At 41.1% G+C, this 20080-nt stretch overlaps 1 protein-coding gene across 2 annotated transcripts in view; it reads left to right on the top strand.

Annotated features, from left to right (window-relative positions):
- arsb (arylsulfatase B) overlaps positions 1-20080 on the top strand; it is a 93056-nt gene that overhangs the window by 48517 nt on the left and 24459 nt on the right. For both annotated transcript variants that reach the window (XM_072257841.1, XM_072257840.1), the window contains exon 5: positions 5623-5866. In XM_072257841.1, coding sequence (XP_072113942.1) covers positions 5623-5866 — 244 coding nt within the window. The remainder of the gene's footprint in view (positions 1-5622; positions 5867-20080) is intronic.

The following is a 20080-nucleotide window of genomic DNA, read 5'->3' on the forward strand; positions in this document are numbered from 1 at the left end:
GCACACTGCAGGGAGGTGTGCTTAGCCCACTGCTGTACCCTGTCTACACCCACAACTGTGTGGCTAGACACAGCTCAAACAGCATCTATAAATTTGCTGATGATGTAGCTATTGTTGACAGAATTTCACCTGGTGATGAGGAGGTGTGCAAGAGTGAGGTAGGTCAGCTAGTTGAGTGGTGTTGTAGCAACAATCTTGCACTCAACACCAGGAAGTCCAAGGAGTTGATTGTGGACTTCAGAAAGGGGGAAAATTAAGGGGGCACACACCAGTCTTCACCGAGGGATCAGAGGTAGAAAGGGTGAACAGTTTCAAGTTCCTGGGTGCAAACATCTCTGAGGATCTATCCTGAGCCCAACATATTGAAGAAATTACAACGAAGGCACGACAGCAGCTATATTTCATTAGGAGCTTGAGGAGACTTGGTATGTTACCAAAGACACTCACAAATTTTACAGATGTACCGTGGAGAGCATGCTAACTGGTTGCATCGCTGTCTGCTATGGAAGGGCTCACTGCACAAGAACAGAAAAAACTGCAGGAAGTTGTAAACTCAGCCAGCTCCATCATGGGCACGAGCCTCCCCAGAGTCCAGAACACCTTCAAAAGGCGATGACTCAAAAAGATAGCATCCATCATCAAGGACCCCCATCACCCAGGGCATGCCCTCTTCTCATTGCTACCATCAGGGAGGAGATACAGAAGCCTGAATACCCACACTCAAATTTTCAGGAACAGCTTTTTCCTTCCTGCTGTCAGATTTCTGAATGGACAATGATCCCATGTAAACCACCTCAGTAGTTGGCTCTGTCCCTCCCCCTCCTGTCTTCTCCTATCATTTTGGATCTCCCCCTCCCCCTCCTACTTTCAAATGTCTTACTAGCTCTTCTTTCAGTTAGTCCTGACGAAGGGTCTCGACCCAAAAGGTTGACTGTACCTCATCCTAGAGATGCTGCCTGGCCTGCTGCGTTCACCAGCAACTTTTATGTGTGTTGCTTGAAACTCCAGCATCTACAGATTTCCTCGTGTTCAGTAGTTTTGTTTTTCTCTTTTTGCACTACTTATTTAATTTACTGTCTTTTTCATATATACTTATTGTAATTTATAGTTATTATTATGTAGTGCAATGTGCTCCTGCCACAAAACAACAAATTTCACTAATATTAAATCTGATATTGATCCTCTCTGGATCCTGCATAACTTCCTGAGTGTTTCCATCATTTTCTGTTTCAATTACAAAACTCTTAAGGGGTAGATGCAGAGATGTTGGCTGTGCCGTTGACCATTCGATACCCTCATGAGAAATTGCCCCCCCCCCACCAAAGGGTATTGAATCTCTATAATTCTCCCCAGTAGGCTGTATAGGTTCAGTCATTGTATTTGTTCACCCGTAAAAGCCTGCAAGAAAATGAACGTCAAGGTAGAATATGGTGATAAATGTGAGCTTTGATAATAAATTTACTTTGACTTCAAATATATTCAAAGCAATCACTGTCAGATTTTTGGATAACAATGGATAGGGCGTTAGTGGAGGTAAGTAGCTATGAAAGGGAAGGGAGTTTGGATAAAGATCAGCCACAATCTTATTGAGTAGTCATAGTCATAGTCATACTTTATTGATTCCGAGGGAAATTGGTTTTCGTTACAGGGAGGAGTTGTAAAGTTTGATGGCCACAGGCAGGAATGACTTCCTATGACGCTCAGTGTTGCATGTTGGTGGAATGAGTCTCTGGCTGAATGTACTCCTGTGCCCAACCAGTACATTATGTAGTGGATGGGAGACATTGTCCAAGATGGCATGCAACTTGGACAGCATCCTCTTTTCAGACACCACCGTCAGAGAGTCCAGTTCCATCCCCACAACATCACTGGCCTTACGAATGAGTTTGTTGATTCTGTTGGTGTCTGCTACCCTCAGCCTGCTGCCCCAGCACACAACAGCAAACATGATAGCACTGGCCACCACAGACTCGTAGAGCATCCTCAGCATCGTCCGACAGATGTTAAAGGACCTCAGTCTCCTCAGGAAATAGAGACGGCTCTGACCCTTCTCATAGACAGCCTCAGTGTTCTTTGACCAGTCCAGTTTATTGTCAATTCGTATCCCCAGGTATTTGTATCCTCCACCATGTCCACACTGACCCCCTGGATGGAAACAGGGGTCACCGGTGCCTTAGCCCTCCTCAGGTCTACCACCAGCTCCTTAGTCTTTTTCACATTAAGCTGCAGATAATTCTGCTCACACCATGTGACAAAGTTTCCTACTTTAGCCCTGTACTCAGCCTCATCTCCCTTGCTGATGCATCTAACTATGGCAGAGTCAACAGAAAACTTCTGAAGATGACAAGTCTCTGTGCAGTAGTTGAAGTCCGAGGTGTAAATGGTGAAGAGAAAGGGAGACGACAGTCCCCTGTGGAGCCCCAGTGCTGCTGATCACTCTGTCGGACACACAGTGTTGCAAGCACACATACTGTGGTCTGCCAGTCAGGTAATCAAGAATCCATGGCACCAGGAAAGCGTCCACCTGCATCACTGTCAGCTTCTCCCCCAGCAGAGCAGTGCGGATAGTGTTGAACGCACTGGAGAAGTCAAAAAACATGACCCTCACAGTGCTCGCTGGCTTGTCCAGGTGGGTGTAGACACGGCTCAGCAGGTAGACAATGGCATCCTTAGCTCCTAGTCGGGGCTGGTAGGCGAACTGGAGGGGATCTAAGTGTGGCCTGACCATAGGCCGGAGCAGCTCCAGAACAAGTCACTCCAGGGGCTTCATGATGTGGGAGGTCAAATGCCACCAGTCTGTAGCCATTGAGGCCACTGGGGCGCGGCGTCTTCAGCACAGGGACGAGGCAGGACGTCTTCCACAGCACAGGAACCCTCCAGAGCCTCAGGCTCAGGTTGAAGACATGGCGAAATACTCCACATAGCTGAGGGGCACAGGCTTTGAGCACCCTGGTGCTGACAGCATCTGGGCCTGCAGCCTTGCTTGGGTTGAGACGTTTCAGCTGTCTTCTTACCTGTTCACCTGTGAAGCCCACCATGGTGGTTTCGTGTGGGGTATAGTCATGAGAGTAGGGTGGGGGACTGTGAGGAGGGGTAGGAGGGGAGAGTGGAATATGTGTTGGTTGGGGGCTGACAATAGATGAATCACGTGGGGGATGGGCAGGGGCCACGATGTCAAATCTGTTAAAGAACAGGTTAAGTTGGATAGACTGCATGGGGCCAACTAGCCCTCTTGTTTCTGTTTCAGTGGTCAATTTATATTTTATATTATACTTTTATCAACTCAATACCCTGCTGAAGTGTGTCTTGCAGTAATTGAAGTGTAGTGTTGCCTGTCTATGGACGTAGAACCATGAAACACAAATATGCTAAAGCTCAGGTATATAAATAAATGTCAATTTTTTTTACTGTTTTAACACCATTAAAGATACAAGTAGAATGAGGCCATTCAGTTCATTGAGTCTGCTATGCCATTCGTTCGTAGTTGATTTATTTTCCTTCGCAATCCCATTCTCCTGCCTTCTTGCTGTAACATTTGGCACTCAGACTAAACAAGAACCTATCAGCCTTCCATTTAAATATACGCAATGACTTGGCCTCTGCAGCTGTCTGTGGCAATGAATTCCACAAATTCACCACCCTCTGGCTAAAGAAATCCACCCTCCTCCCACCTGGCCTTGCATTCTGAGATATGTCCTACATCCGCATCCTAGACTCTCCCACTATGGGAATCATCCTCTCCATCCACTCAATCCAGACCTTTCTCCCTCTCATGAATAGTTATAATGCTCTTGCTGTGCTCACCGTCACCCCTTGCCCACATGAAAAACAAATTTACCTTTACGCGGTCACACACTTGCACAACAAAATACTGCATTAAGGTCTCAGAGTCTTGTGTCTCTACAGGCTCCACAATTGCTCTCTGCCTGCATTTAAACATAGATGTCCTGAAATTCCTGAAGAGAAATCCTGGAACAAAAGATATTAAAACCATATACTGTATTTGTCCAAGTTGGTCGCCAATCTAAACAAAATCCTTTGAAAAGATCCCCAGGGATGTCAATCATGGAAGATTATGAATTGACTGGAATGCCTAGACTTATTAATCCTTCGCAATGTTCTCAAGTCTGTGATTACAGGGCCATTCACCACTCTAGTTAGCTATGTGAGACTGTCACTTAGCACAGAACAGAGCCAAGGCCCTGCACTTCACAGATATTTGCATGCTAAATCCCTTTTTTTTCGTCATTAAGGGGAACCAAGTTCAGTCACATTAATGCATTTGCCATATCAGACCATAATTATACTCGCAGCTGCTTGATGAATCAGCTCCCCGAGTTAGAAATCTACTTCACTCTAACCCATGAACTGTGACAGGCAAGAAGCTAATCTTTTTATGGCAAAGCTTCAGTTTTTATGCCATTCTCATTGTGCTTTATTGTAGCTCAATCTATTGTAACAAATTAATAAGATCAGGCCTGCAGTTACTCTTGTACAGCAAGCTTGTGATTTGGAGTGGTTTTGAAACCGGAGAAGGGGCACAGCACGGGAAAGCCACAGAATCTCGAAAATAATATAATTTAGCCACAAGGGCAGTGATGCTTTGCTTGTCTTGAGCTGCTTGCTGTTGACCAGGACCTGTAGGGACATATTAGCATAGTGATTTAAGTCGTCCTGATGGTCTGCTTTTGGGATTGGGAGTGACTACTTTTCACTGAGGAGTGGAAGGTGTCGATGTTACTACGTCAGTTTGATGGAATGAGGAACTAGTCCAGTGGCAAGTCAGTTGAATGGATGTGCACTTGTAAGGACGTGGATATATACTCTTGTCTCCTCAGCACCCACCTCCCTCTGTCTCCCCATCTCTGGCCCCTTTCTCCAACCGCTTCCCTCCATCTGCCCACTCATTTGCTTTCTCCCCTCCCTTTGCACGACTCCTGGTTACCCCATTTCCTCTATCTACCACGTTTGATTCCTATTCTGTGCATGTGTCTGAGAAGGAGTTTCTGTCCTCCAGACTCTTGTCTGAATAGCTCTGATTCCTCATCCCTTTTTCTCCCGCCCTGCTGAAGGGTCTCGACCCAAAATATCGACTGTGCTGTTTTCCACAGATGCTGCGTGGCCTGCTGAGTTCCGCCAGAATTTTGTGTGTGTTGCTTGAATTTCCAGGAACTGCAGGTTTTTAGAACTGTATCTTAGGGGACATTGCCTCAAGATTCAGGGGAGAAGATTTAGGATGGAGATGAGGAGAAACTGTTTTTCCCAGAGAGTGGTGAATCTGTGGAATTCTCTGCCCAGGGAAGCAGTTGAGGCTTCCTCACTAAATATATTTAAGAAACAGTTAGATAGGTTTTTACATAGTAGGGGAATTAAGGGCTATGGGGAAAAAGCAAGTAGATGGAGCTGAGTTCACCGACAGATCAGCCAATCTTATTGAATGGCGGGGCAGGCTCGACGGGCTGGATGGCCTACTCCTGCTCCCATTTCTTATGTTCTTATCATTTATAGAAAGTCCCTCATAATGAAGTCTAGTACCATATGTCTTCCCATTTGTACCTGCATGTTGCTTTCGGCACCCAGGATAACCGAAGTGCTTATCGTATTTTCCAATTCAATTTTTAGACAATGGAGGACAGACCTTAGGGGGTGGAAACAACTGGCCCCTGCGAGGAAGGAAGTGGACGCTGTGGGAAGGTGGAGTCCGTGGCGTGGGTTTTGTCACCAGCCCCTTGCTAAAGAAGAAGGGCAGAGTTAGTCGGGAATTCATTCATATCTCTGACTGGCTCCCAACTTTAGTGTCTTTGGCTGGAGGAACCATTAAAGGCACCAAACCACTGGATGGCTTTGATGTGTGGAAGAGTATCAGGTATGATATATCTAAAATTACAGCAATGTGTATGTTCAGTAGGGATCTTTCACACTAATTTGAAAAAGTAAGATTTGTAGAGCACATTTTTACCTTGACAGTAGCCATCCTTAAGGAAAGGTTGCAAGATTGTTGGCAATATAATTCTATTCTGAGCTTTTCAGATGAGTACTTTAAAAGCTCTTCTGGCCTAATGTTATTCAAAAACAATGGTGGCCTAGGATCTTTGATAATATTTTACCCATAGATGAGACTTCAAGTCCCATTTTAGATGCTTCAAAATGACATGGTAATGCTCCTATATTGCGGTGTATCCTTTCAGATGTGGACTACCTTCACTAAGGCTTCTCTGTCAGCACTTCCCAAACCTAGGGCTCCCATCAGCAAAATAATTAAGGGCGTTACTCAAAAAAAATATATTGCCTATGTTTCATACTGTTCTAATTCAAAAATATTTGACGTTCGTTGTCTAGGGTTAAAGTTTTGGAATTCTCAGCACAATATCACAGTGGGATTATCAATACCACTAGCACAACCTTCTATTAAGGAAATGTCTCATTGCCACCTCCCTGAGGAACATTGCAGATGGCCACTAAATGCTAGTGTAATGTTCCGTTATATTGGCTCATGAATGTCTAGGGGAAATCCCGCCCAGCACCTGCTTCAACACTCCCCTCAGGGTCAATCGTCGCCCGAATCAATCACAAACATCAATCATCAGCCAGCACACCCAGTAAATTTTAACACATACACTTTATAGATATTACTAATTCTAGGGCATTAATATACATTTGATACAGAGAGGAAAGTAATGGGGGAAAAAAAGGCGCCAACACTTATCAAAGTCCAAGTTCTTCGCGTGCTACCGTTGGAGCTCAATTCGACGTCAGACGACCACCCGAATTCCGTCGACCCACGGCTTGGGACCACCCGGAGTGATCGACCGGAGCCTCTCCGCACGTCCGCCGTCCTCCTCGTCTCTCCTCTGACTCCCCGCCAAAACTCAGTCCACAGTCATATCATACAGCATGGCATCCGAAAACAAAACGATACATAACCACCCATTGGCTAATAGAACCTGGTTATCTCATTTAAAGTAAAACAAACTGTTAGCGCAAACTCTCTGCAGCGTTAAAACACAACAAAGCCGCATTCCACAGATTAACATAACAAAATCGCCATTTTAAATGTAACAAAAGAAAGACCCCGTACACTAGCAATGCCAGTAATGTGTACAATGTGTCATTAAATATGAAAATATCTGCCCCTTCAAGTGGATTTAAAAGGTTCTGTGGCAGATTTTTTTTAAATGAGAAATTCTGGGGTCCTTCATTTGTCGCGCAACTTCATGGAGACTCTCATAGTCGCTCTTTGTGAGGTTTTTTCCATTATCAAGGCAACATACTAATTTTGTCCAACTGGTCCACTTGAACTTACTTTCATTTACTCCTCTACTACACATCCTGCTTTATTCCCTATTCAGTGGCATGCACACATTAGTTGTGGCTTTACCTTTGTTATCAGAGCAACTAAAATTCTACAGGTGCTACATTCATTGTGTACTCTTTATGAAACTTCGGAAAGTTAACAATTATTTCCTTGAAAAGGAGAGGATGGTGGAACTAACTAATTTTAATACTGAAAAGAAAACTATTAACTGTTTCATATTTAGAAATGGCTGAATTCTGGTATTTATCATATTAAGAAACATTAGATGAGATTGCTAGGGCCTTGGTCTGAATATTTGCGTCCTGTCTAGCTACAGGCAGGCTCCTGAGGACTGATGAGTGCTTAGTATTGGTTTATTATTGTCACATGTACCGAGATACAGTGAAAAGTTTGTCTTGCATACTGTTCATACAGATCAATTTATTACACAGGGTACCGAGGCAGAACAAGGTAGAATTCTGACAATGTAAAATAAGGTGAGCAGCTAATGTTCTGACATTCATGAAGGGAAATGGGGATAATCCCTGTGATCATAGACCAGTGAGTCTCATGTCAGCGATAGGGAATCTATTGGAGAGGATTTACAAATTTTTGGAAAACCATGACCTAATGAAGCACTGCTTTGTGTGAGGCAAGTCATGTCGTACTAGCTTACTAGTTTTTTTTTTGAAGAGTTGGTTAAAAGTGATTGAATAAGGCAGAGCTGTAGAAGTGGTCTACATAGATTTTAATAAGACAGTTGGTAAGGTTCCTCACTATAGGCTCATCCAGAAGATGAAGATTCAAGGGATCCATGGTGGCTTGGCCATTTGGATTCAGAATTGGCTTGGCCAGAGGGCAGTGGTCATCGGAACTTGTGCTGGCTGGATATCTGTAACTAGTGGTGTTCTGCACTAGAACCTCTGCTGTTTGTGATATATAAAAGACCTGGACAAAAATGTGCATGGATGGGTTAGTAAATCTGCTAACAACATAGACTGGCGGCATTAGCAGTAGTTTCGAAGACTGCCAAAGGAAACAGTGGGATATAGATCCAGTTGCACATTGGCGGAGAAATGGCAGATGGATTTTAATCTGGCCAAGTATGAAGTGTTGCAATTTGGGAGATTAAATGTAAGGGGACAATACCCAGTTAATGGCAAGACCCTTAACAGTGTTGATGTACAGAAGGATCTGGGGGTCAAGTGCAAAGATTGAAGAGAGTGATGGATTTGTTCCTGTGCTGTATATACTTGTATGTTGCATTGCATTTCATCTTGAAAGCAATTATACTGATGGTAGGATCACTACAGTATGCACTATAACAGGGGTCCTCAACCTTTTTTGCACTGCGGACCAGCTTAATATTGACAATATTCTTGTGGACCAGCCGACCGGGGGTGTGGGGGGGGGGGGTGTTAATCACGACTGGAATATAGGTGGTAAGTTAACTGTAAGTCACTAATCAGTGGCTAATACACTTAATTTTGTTTCTAAAATGGTGTATCTAATGAATTTAATATTAAACACAGCGCATATTTTCCTCACATGGATATAGTGATAAGTCAATTGTAAGTCATAAGGGGGTTCCTTATGTCCAGTCTATTACACAATTTAGTTTTCGTTGCATTCATTGCAGAAAACTCTGCTTCGCAGCGATATGATGTTGGAAATGAAAGCAACATTTTCAGTGCTTTCACGGCTATCTCAGGATATTCAGCCTTGATTTTGATCCAGAATGCCAGCAGAGATGTTATGTCAAACATACTTTTCAGCCCACCATCATTTGCAGGCTCGAGGAGTTGATCTTCTTCCCGCGCTAACATGGATGATTCACCAGGGACATTCACAAATGTGTCACGGACCCATTCCTTTGTATGTCTTGGGTCATCTGCGGTTGGGAAGTAACGCTCGAATTCTGTCGACAGTGAAGATAGGTGTTCGCGCACCAGCTGTGAGCCTCAGTCTCTCCCAAATTCCCAGCTAATGTTGGGAACATGTCAAATATGCCCCTGTCCACTTACCGTCCCCACAGTTCCAGTTTGGCTTTGAAAGCAGACACCTTATCTGCCAACCTGAAGACAGTTGACATTCTCCCCTGACGTGACAAATTGAGTTCACTGAGCAAGTTGAAGGTGTCACACAGATAAGCGAGTTTTGCTCTCCACTCCTCGTCACTGAAGTGTGCTGCCAGTGGTGACTTTTTTCCTGAAAGAAATCTCTGTAGCTGTTCTCTTAACTCAAAAACCCAGGCCAGGGGTCTCCCCCTTGATAGCCACCTGACTTCAGTGCGTTAGAGAAGGCATTTGTGCTCTGCATCAATTTCCTCACAAAGCTGCTCAAACAGACACGAGTTAAGGGCTTTTGCTTTGATGTGATTGATAACTTCAACAACGTCACTCAATACGCTGTTAAGATCAGGTGACATTTTTTGGCTAGCCAGCATTTCCCTGTGTGTGACACAGTGTGTAGACTGGCATTCAGGAGCAACCTCTTTGACTCGGGTAGTGAAACCAGACTCGTTAAGCTGTTCCAACAGCTGTGCTTCGATGTCCTCTGCTATGTCATTGATTCTCCTTGAAACTGTGGTAGCTGAAAGAGAAACCTGTGCCATCTTGTTAGCTGCAGCTTCTCCCAACAGTTCACGGCACATGACCTTGGCAGCAGGCAGAATCAATTCTTCACCAACGGTGAAAGGCTTCTTAGCCTTAGCAATACGACTAGCCACTAAGTATGATGCTGTCAGAGCAGCAGCATTTGTGGAGGTGGTGGCTCTCAGCACTTGCTCCTGTCCTGCTTGCTCACGTTTTTTCCGCTCAAAAAACACAACGGGTTTGTCTTTAAGTGCAGGTTGTTTGGACTCAAGGTGCTAAAGCAGTTTTGAGGGCTTCATTGCCTCATTAGACAGCTTGTCTCCACATATCACACACAGGGGGCTTGGAGTGTGCGAATCACCGGTCGCAATAAAGCCATACTTTATGTACGAATTGTCGTATTTTCTGTTGAAGGAAGCTTGCTTTTTTTTTTGCAGTCTCGGCCTTAGCTGTCTCTGCGTGATCATCATCGTTAGACCTTTTATGTCCCCTACCATCTCTTCCAAAGAAACTCTCAAGTGACGTTTGTTTTTTTACTCATCAAGTAGTTGTAGGTTAATGACCGACTGATGTCCTCGCGTGGGTAATGACCTCGTGTGTGTTCAAGTTCAACAGTGGGCGTGACAGGGAATGAGGAAAGATGCTGTTGACTCGTATCGTTTCTTCGCGGCCCGGTAGCACATGCTTTGCGGCCCGGTAGTTGGGGACCACTAGACTATAAGATCTGCATCATTTAAGGTGGAATTTGATCTGGTAGCCTCTGCATATTGGACACACTGAGGAATCAACTATGGGTTGGATTGTTCTACATCCAGCATTATCTGTAGTCAGAATCAGGTTTATTAGCATTGTTAGCAAGACATTAAACACTGCTCTAAATTACAATTGAAAACAAAAAAAATTGTGCAAAAGAGGAATAGGTTCATGGACCATTCAGAAATCTGATGGCCAAGGGAAAGGAGCTGTTCCTAAAGCAGTGAGTGTCAATCTTCAGGCTCCTGTAGCCTCCTCTCTAACTGTAGCAATGCGAAGAGGGCACGTTCCGGGTAGTGAGAGTCCTGGATGATGAATGCTGCCTTCTTGAGACAGTGCCTGTTGAAAATATCCTTGAAGATAGAAAAGCTTGTCCCTGTAATGGAACTGGCTGGGTCTGCAAACCTCTGCAGCCTCTTTTGATTCTGTGCACTGGAGCCTCCCTGAGAGATGGTGATGCAACCAGTCAGAATGCTCTCCACCTCACATCTGTGAGACATTTGCAACAATCCAAATCTCCTCAAGCTCCTAATGAAGTATACTTTGCTGGCATGCGGCCTTTGTGATTGTTTCAGTATGTTGGGCCCAGGGTAGATCATCTAAGATATTGACACCCAGGAACTTGAAGCTGCTCACCCTGCCCACCGCATGACCTCACACTGAGGACTTCCCCGCCTGAAGTTCACTACCAATTCCTTGGTAGAGACATTGCGTGCAAGATCGTCGCCGTGACACCACTCAATTAGCCCGCCTGTTTTGCTCCTGCACAGTTCCTCGTCCCCATCTGAGATTCTGCCAACAACGGTGGTGTCGTTGCGAAATTTATAGTTGGCGGTTGAGCTGTGCCTAGCCACACAGTCGTGAGTGGAGGTGAGAGTAGAACAGTGGACTGAGCATGCATCCTTGATGTGCGACTGTGCTGATTGTCAGCGAGGAGATGTTATTACTGATCTGCACTGACTGTGGTCTCCCGATGAGGATGTGAAGAATCCAGTTTCAGAAGGAGGTACAGGTTCTGAAGCTTGTTGATTAGTACTGATGGCGTGATAGTGTTGAATGCTGAGCTGTAATCAGTAAGCAGCAGCCTGACTTGGGTATTACTGTGTCCAGGTGCTCCAGAGCCGAGTGGAGAGCCAGTGAGATTGCGTCTGTTGTAGACCTGTTGTGACAGTAGGCAAACTACGGTGGGTTCAGGTCATCACTCGGGTAGGAGTTAATGCTAGCCACGACCAACATCTCAGAGCACCACATCAGAGAAGATGTAAGTGCGACTGGATGATAGTCATTGAGGCAGCTCAGCCTTCACTTCGTGGGCACCTGTATGATTGCTGCCTTCCTGAAGCCGCTGGGAACCCCCCGACTGTAGCAATGAGAGGCGGAAGATGTCCTTGAACATTCCAGCCAATTGGTCAGCACAGGTTTACAGTACACTGTCAGGTATACCTTTGGGGCCTGACACTTGGAAGGATTTGCTCTGATGAAGGATGTTCTAGTGTCTGCTTCTGAGATGGAGATTACAGAGTCACCAGATACCTTAGGGATTTGAACAGGTGTGGTTTTATTCTCACTTTCAAAACGTGCACAAAAAGCGTTGAGCTCCTCAGGGAGCCATATACAATGTAAGGTTTCGCCTTGTAGGAAGTAATGGCCTGAAAACCTTGTCAGAGTTGGCTTGCATCTGATTCCATCTCTAATTTCACATGGAATTGTTTTTTTGCTCTCACAATAGCCTTCAACAGGTTATACCTGGACTTCTTGTAGGGTTCTGGATTGCTGATCTTGAATGTAACAGATTTAGTTCTCAGCGGACTTCTGGTTTGGGTATGATCCTGAAGGTGCACATTCATCCGTGCAGGAGTTGAAGCTGGTGACAACTGTGGCATATTCATTCCGATCCAAAGGCTATCCAGTCCACTGATTCAAAGCCGTCCTGTAAGCACTCATCCACCTCTCCTGACTATACCTTTAAGATCTCACCACTGGTACTCTGACCCTCAGTCTCTGCCTAATGCCGGAAGGAGAGACTTGCCCATCCTACAACCAATAATTAATAAAGATCAGTTGATGTACTTGGAAAAACAAAATAACTAAATGTTAGAAATCTGAAATTAAGATGGACATTATTCGATACACTCAGAAGATCAGACATCACCTTTGGAAATTAAAACAAAGCTAATGTTACAAGCTGTTTTCTGAATAAACCCAATTAATTGGAAGATAGTAATTTTTTTTTAAAGGGAGTATGAGGAACCGAGGAAACATCACAATTCAACACAGAAGCTGGTCTCATTCAATTAACTCCTCGTATCACAAAATATCTGAGAGTACTGGAAACAGCAAAGATCTTGTAACTAGACAACAGTTCGACTCAACAGAAAACCTGCATTCCAGAACTTTGGCCAAGTTGTCCAGCACAGTTACAACATCGACATCAACCCAACAGTATGGAAAATCAGCCAGGTACGTCTTCTGAAAAAGAAAAAAAATGCAATCCAACAAATTGTCTACTCTGAATCATCAGCAAAATCATGGATGCCATTATTGACAGTGCTACTAAGTATCCCTTATTTGTCATAATCCACACAATGATGCCCCTTTTTTTTGGGGTGGTGTGTGGTTTGCCAGACGATGTGGCTCCAGACCTCTATGCAGCCTTGGTCCGAACATGCATCAAAGATCTCCGCCGATGAGAAGAGGTGAGGTTAACTGCCTTGGACATCAGGTAGGCGTTGTCAGACTAGCAATAAGGTACACTGGTAAATTGCAAGTCAATGAACATTTGAGGGAAAACCCTCCTTTGGAACTGCTGAAAACATGGAACATTTAATGTTTCTCTTTCCACTGATGCTGCCTGGCCTGCTGAAGTTTTTTTTTAAACACTGTTTTTCAGATTTCAAGTGTCTAGAGAAATCAAGGAACCAGAGGGTAAAGCAGATCTTTTGTAGATGTTCACCCATAGTTCTTGTGGGTGGCCAAGCTCTTCCAAACTGTCATAGAAGAAGAGAAGTTTTATTTTAACTTCACACTGTACGCACTTCAGGACTTTGGGAACTGAGTGCATTTTTTTAATTAAAGGAAGAGTTTGTGATAAGTGAGGATTTTTTTTAACGCGCCTATCAGTCCTAAATATTTTCATTATCTCTTTTTTTAAAATTTCTATCCTTCATGTATTTAATCTGAGAATTATATTACTGAAACCCTGAAAACAGCTATTTGAAAAGGAAGTGTGATCAGAAATGACCAACATTGGCACAGTAGCGTAGTGGTTAGCACGACGTGTAATTCCTGCAGCTCTCTGAGAAGAGTCTGTACGTTCTCCCTGTGACCGCGTGGGTTTCCTCCGGGTGCTCCAGTTTCAGCCCACGTTCCAAAGGCTTGTAGATTAATTGGTCATGTGAGCGTAATTGGGCAGCATGAGTTTCTCGGTCAGAAGGGCATGTTACTGTGCTGTATCTCTAAATAATATTTTACTTTTAAAGATAAAATCAAAGCTGGAGAAGAGGAGAGCAACCACAACTATTGCTCTGACCTGTTCTGCCTTTTTCTCAAAGGGCCTGATAATTATTCCAACCTCTAGCTTATTTTAATACACACAGGGTAAGTAAGCAAATATACGAGGGGCAATTTTAAAACTTAGTGCGTAGAAATTAGAAAATTAGCTTTCTTTTTCCCCTTGAATACTGTGAAATGTTGAACTTGGTTTATATGAGTTAATGCTAAGTTAAACTAACAATTTTTACACATCCTGGTAAATCTGTTACATAAAACTCAGTGCTTCCCTTTGTAGAATTAGAATCTAAATTGAAATGTGATGATGCGTAAGTTTAAATTTTTAAGGCCTCCCTTCTCGTGATCTGAGTTTTGCAGTGTGTTGGGAATGTGTGAATTGGCTTTGTTACTGGGAGCTTTGACTTTTGTGCTGCAACTGAACTGCTTAGTGAACAGAATCAGTTGGGTTTATTATCGCTGGCATAAGTTGTAAAATTTGTTTCATGACAATGCAGTATTTGTCTCTTGGTGTGATTAGTGTGATATTGCTTGTTTAGTTCTTGCCATCTATTAATTTGTATTGAAGGTTGTTTCCTTCTTGGCTACTGAATTAATTAAATAGTGACTTGTCATATTAGTTATGGATTTGAAGTGTAGAATTAAAAAGCAAAATGCTGACCATTTAAAATAATGAGATTAATGACTTACTGGGAAAATTTAAATTCTGCTTTCCTTCCTTTAGAATTTGTGTAATTCATTGGCAATAGTTTTGTTTTGTTAATGGTTATTGAGTTACTTCAGTGTGGGACTCTTTGGAGGGAACACCTTTATTAAACTGGGGCCCTGTCCACCCCCTAAATCAAGCCCTTAGCTCTAACTCTGCATCATCCTTTGAACAACACTGCTGCTCATATTTTGTCAATTATAATTTCAGTGTTTCTTAGATCTTACTCTACGTAATAATAACTGTACATAATAGTAACTATTCAGTTTTCACGCAGGCAATGTAGTTCAAAGTGCTATGCAATGGATAAAGTGCAAACATGACAATACAGTCAAATTTTTCTTTCTTTCTTTTTAAATCTTTTTATTGAATAAGTATACAAAAGGGTAAGCCATATAGGCACTAATACACTGTTAGAATATAATAAAATTACAGGAAATATTAATACAGAAAAAAAAGTGATACAAACAATGTAATTTAAACATAACATACTAAGGTAACATAATAGTATACTAATTTTTATATATATATATATATATATATATATATCAATAGAGAAAAGGAGAAAAAAAATCCCCAAAAAAAACCCACCGTGCAACTAAACTGAAAGCAAAGCAAAGCAATGGGCTAACTTGGAACCAAATAGAGTTAAAGAACTTAAAATCACGTCCTCAAACCCGACGTCCATTAAAAATAGTAAAAAAAAACAAGAAGGGTATATAAATATGGAGCAAAAAAGAGAAGAAAAAAAATTACATTAAATGAAAATATTGAATAAAAGATCTCCAGGTCTGTTCAAATTTAAGTGAGGAATCATAAAGATTGCTTCTAATTTTCTCCAAATTCAAGCATAATATCGTATGAGAAAACCAAAAAAAGGTAGTTGGAGCGTTAAGCTCTTTCCAATGTTGTAAGATACATCTTTTTGCCATTAAAGTAAGAAATGCAATCATTCTACGGGCTGAAGGAGAAAGATTACTGGAAATTTTAGGTAGTCCAAAGATAGCAGTAATAGGGTGAGGAGAGATATCTATATTCAATACCTTTGAGATAATATTAAAAATGTCTCTCCAAAAAGTTTCCAGAGTAGGACAAGACCAAAACATATGAGTTAAAGAGGCTATCTGTCCCGGACATCTATCACAAAAAGGATTAATATGAGAATAAAAGTGAGCTAATTTATCTTTGGACATATGTGCTCTATGAACAACTTTAAATTGAATTAGGGAATGTTTAGCACAGATAGAGAAAGTATTGACTAATTGTAAAATCTGCCCCCAGTCATCCACGGAAATGATAGACCACAATTCCTGTTCCCAATCTACCCTAATCTTATCAAATGGAGCTTTCTCAAGTTTCATAATAATATTATAAATCATAGCCGATGCACCTTTCTGACATGGATTAAGGTTAATTATAGTATCTAAAATGTATGTAGGAGGAAGCATTGGAAAAGAAGAAAGTATAGTACTTAGGAAATTTCTGACTTGTAGATATCTAAAAAAATGTATTCTTGATAAATTATATTTATTAGATAATTGTTCAAAAGACATCTAAAAATAAATCTAAAAACCGTGAAATACCCTTGGTCTTCCAAATTTGAAAAGCACGATCCGTAAAAGAGGGAGGAAAAAATATGTTACCTAAAATAGGAATCGCTAGCCCAAATTGGTTAAGATCAAAAAATTTTCTGAATTGGAACCAAATACGTAAGGTATATTTAACTATCGGGTTAGATACCTGTTTAAGGCGTTTCAAATCAAAAGGAAGAGAGGAACCTAAACTAGAGCCAAGTGTATAGCCCTGAACAGATTGTAATTCCAATGCTACCCATTTAGGAATGGATAGTATATCCTGGTCAAGTAACCAAAATTTCATATGTCAAATATTGATTGCCCAATAATAGAATCTAAAGTTAGGTAATGCTAAACCTCCATCTCTCCTAGCTTTCTGTAAATGTATTTTACCCAGTCTCGGGTTTTTATTTTGCCAAATAAATGAAGAAATTTTTGAGTCAACTTTATCAAAAAAAGATTTTGGGACAAGAATCGGTAATGCCTGAAATATATATAGAAATTTTGGCAGAAAAAACATCTTAACTGCATTAATATGACCAATCAAAGTTAAATATAAAGGAAACCATTTAGATGAAAGTTGAATAATATGGTCAATTAAGGGTAAAAAGTTAATCTTAAATAAATCTTTGTGTTTACAAGTAACTTTAATCCCAAGATATGAAAAATAATTATTTATCAATTTAAACGGAAAGTTATGATATAAGGGAAGTTGTTTATTAATTGGGAAAAGTTCACTCTTACTAAGATTTAATTTATAACCTGAAAAGAGACTAAATTGTGCTAATAACTCTAAAACAGCAGGGATGGATTTTTGAGGATTAGAAATATATAAAAGTAAGTCATCAGCATAGAGTGATATTTTATGGGACTTTAAGCCCCGAGTTATCCCAGTAATATTTGGAGATTCTCGAATGGCAATTGCAAGAGGTTCAAATGCAATATCAAATAATAAAGGACTAAGAGGACAACCTTGTCGAGTACCTCGAAAAAGAGGGAAAAAAGATGAGCTTAGTGAGTTAGTATGGACCGAGGCCACAGGAGAATGATATAACAGTTTGATCCAGGATATAAATTTCGAGCTAAAATTAAACACTCCAAGCACCTTAAATAAGTAAGGCCATTCTACTCTATCAAAAGCTTTCTCAGCATCTAAAGAGATAGCACACTCAGGAACATTTTGTGAGGGGGTATAAACAATATTTAACAGTGTGCGAATGTTATAAAAAGAGTAACGACCTTTAATAAAACCCGTTTGGTCTTCCGAAATAATAAAAGGAAGTACTTTTTCTAATCTGTTTGCTAATAACTTAGAAAAAACTTTAGAATCAACATTTAATAAAGATATTGGTCTATAAGATGCACATTGAGCAGGATCTTTATCCTTCTTTAATATTAGAGAGATTGAGGCTCTATTGAAAGACTTGGGAAGTTTACCAAGATTTAATGAAGCCTCGAAAACCCTATAGAACCAAGGGATTAATGAAGGTGCAAAACATTTATAAAATTCTACGGTAAACCCATCAGGGCCAGGAGCTTTCCCCAGGTTCATAGAGGAAATAACATTCTTAATCTCATCAGTAGTAATGGGAGTATCTAGCATAGAAGACATATCCTGTGAAATCTCAGGGAAGTCTAGGTTATCTAAAAAATCATTCATATATTTAGAGTCTCGAGGAGACTCTGATTGATATAAAGAAGAATAAAAATCAAAGCAAGTTTGATTAATCCCCGCATGATCAAGTATCAGTCGATCATTTTGATTATAAATCTGATTAATTTGAGATTTAGCATAATTAGACTTCAATTGGTTAGCCAACAGTTTGCCAATTTTGTCACTGTGTACATAAAATTCACTTCTTGTTTTCTTTAATTGGTTTACAATCGAGGACGAAAGTAATAAACTGTGTTCCATTTGAAGTTCAGTTCTTTGTTTATATAACTCCTCAGAAGGAGCTGTAACATATTTTTTATCAATTTCCTTAATCTTGTCCACAATTACCAACTCCTCCTGCTTCAGCTTCTTCCTCAAAGCAGCAGAATACGAGATAATCTGACCACGAATATAAGCTTTAAAAGTATCCCAAAGAATGTTCACAGAAATATCCTCTGTATAGTTGATTGTAAAAAAAAAGATCAATCTGTTCATTCATAAAGTTAACAAAATCCGAGTCCTGAAGCAACAGCGAATTAAAACGCCATTGTCCATTATTTTGTGTATTGGCCTGAATTTTAATAGAAAGCTTAAGTGGAGCATGATCCGAAATGGTTATAGAGTCATAATCACATTTAATCACTGAAGAAATAAGACGAGAGTCAATAAAGAAATAATCAATTCTTGAATAGGAATGGTGAATATGTGAAAAAAAAGAAAAATCTTTTTCCTGAGGATGCAGAAAACGCCAAATGTCTATCGACCCAGAATCAGAGAGGAATGAATTAATCAAAGTTGTAGATTTATTAGGTAAGGTCCGTAGAGGAGCCGAACGGTCCAAAGCTGGAGATAAACAGGTATTAAGATCTCCGCCCCAGATCAATGAAAACTCATTCAAATTCGGGAACTGATTAAATAATGATTTATAAAATTCCGGACAGTCCACATTGGGAGCATAAACATTAACCAAAACTACCTTTTTATTAAATAATAGACCACTAACCAGTAGAAATCTACCATTTGGATCAGAGATAACATCTTGTTGTATAAAAGTAACTGAGGAGTCTATAAAAATAGAGACGCCTCGAATCTTAGCGTTAGAGTTCGAAGTCAAATTTTTAAAAATGAAAGACAAACGATGTGAGTTAAAATAGTTATGGAGCTATTTGACTGTTATGCCTCCTAGGTCTCTTTAATATTTCTTTGCTGGCCTTGCTACTCACAATGGGGCAGATTTTCAACTCCCCTCTCAAGATTTCACTGCATCCATAATTTCAGTTCTAACACGTTTGGAGAGTCCTTATTGCACAGAAAAAAGAAGGCCTTCCATCTCTTTATCTAGGATGTTGCTTTAAGGTTCCAGTATAAAGTGATACTAAAGTGCCCCCCTATGTTTTAGGACGATAAAAGATTGCAATATAATAAAACGTAAGGAGGAGTAATCTTTTCAGCCTGCTCCATTGTAGGGCTGTTCTTTTACCTCTTCCTGCACAATCCGTCTATCCCTTGTTTCCCTCTAGTATCCAGGAAAGTGTCCATTTCTATTTTGAATGAAGTCTCCAGGGTAGAAAGCTGTAAAGGGTCACTAGCATCTTGAGTGCTGATATCTCTCCTCATCTTGGACCATAATGGTTTACTGCTTGACACTGACCCCTGGTTCTAGACTTCTCAATTAGGATGACATCTTTCCTGCATTCAGCTTGTCAACCCCAGTAAGAGTTTTGAAAGCTTCAATGAGGACTTCTCTGAATTTTAATCCTACAGAATATAGGTCCAGTTTACTCCATCTTTCTTTGTACAGCAACGCTTGGAACTAGTTAAGTGATAAATAGAGCCCTGGGTGCTAGCTAAAATAATTATTTTGAGGGAAACATTGTAATCCCACTGTGAGTTAAAGCCCTCTTTTTATTCTGTTATTTCATAATTAAATTGCATTGGGTAGAACATAGAACTACAGCACAGTACAGGGCCTTTGGCCTATGAAGTTGTACCAACCTT

Source organism: Mobula birostris, chromosome 5, assembly GCF_030028105.1.
Source record: "Mobula birostris isolate sMobBir1 chromosome 5, sMobBir1.hap1, whole genome shotgun sequence".
Lineage (NCBI taxonomy): Eukaryota > Metazoa > Chordata > Chondrichthyes > Myliobatiformes > Myliobatidae > Mobula > Mobula birostris.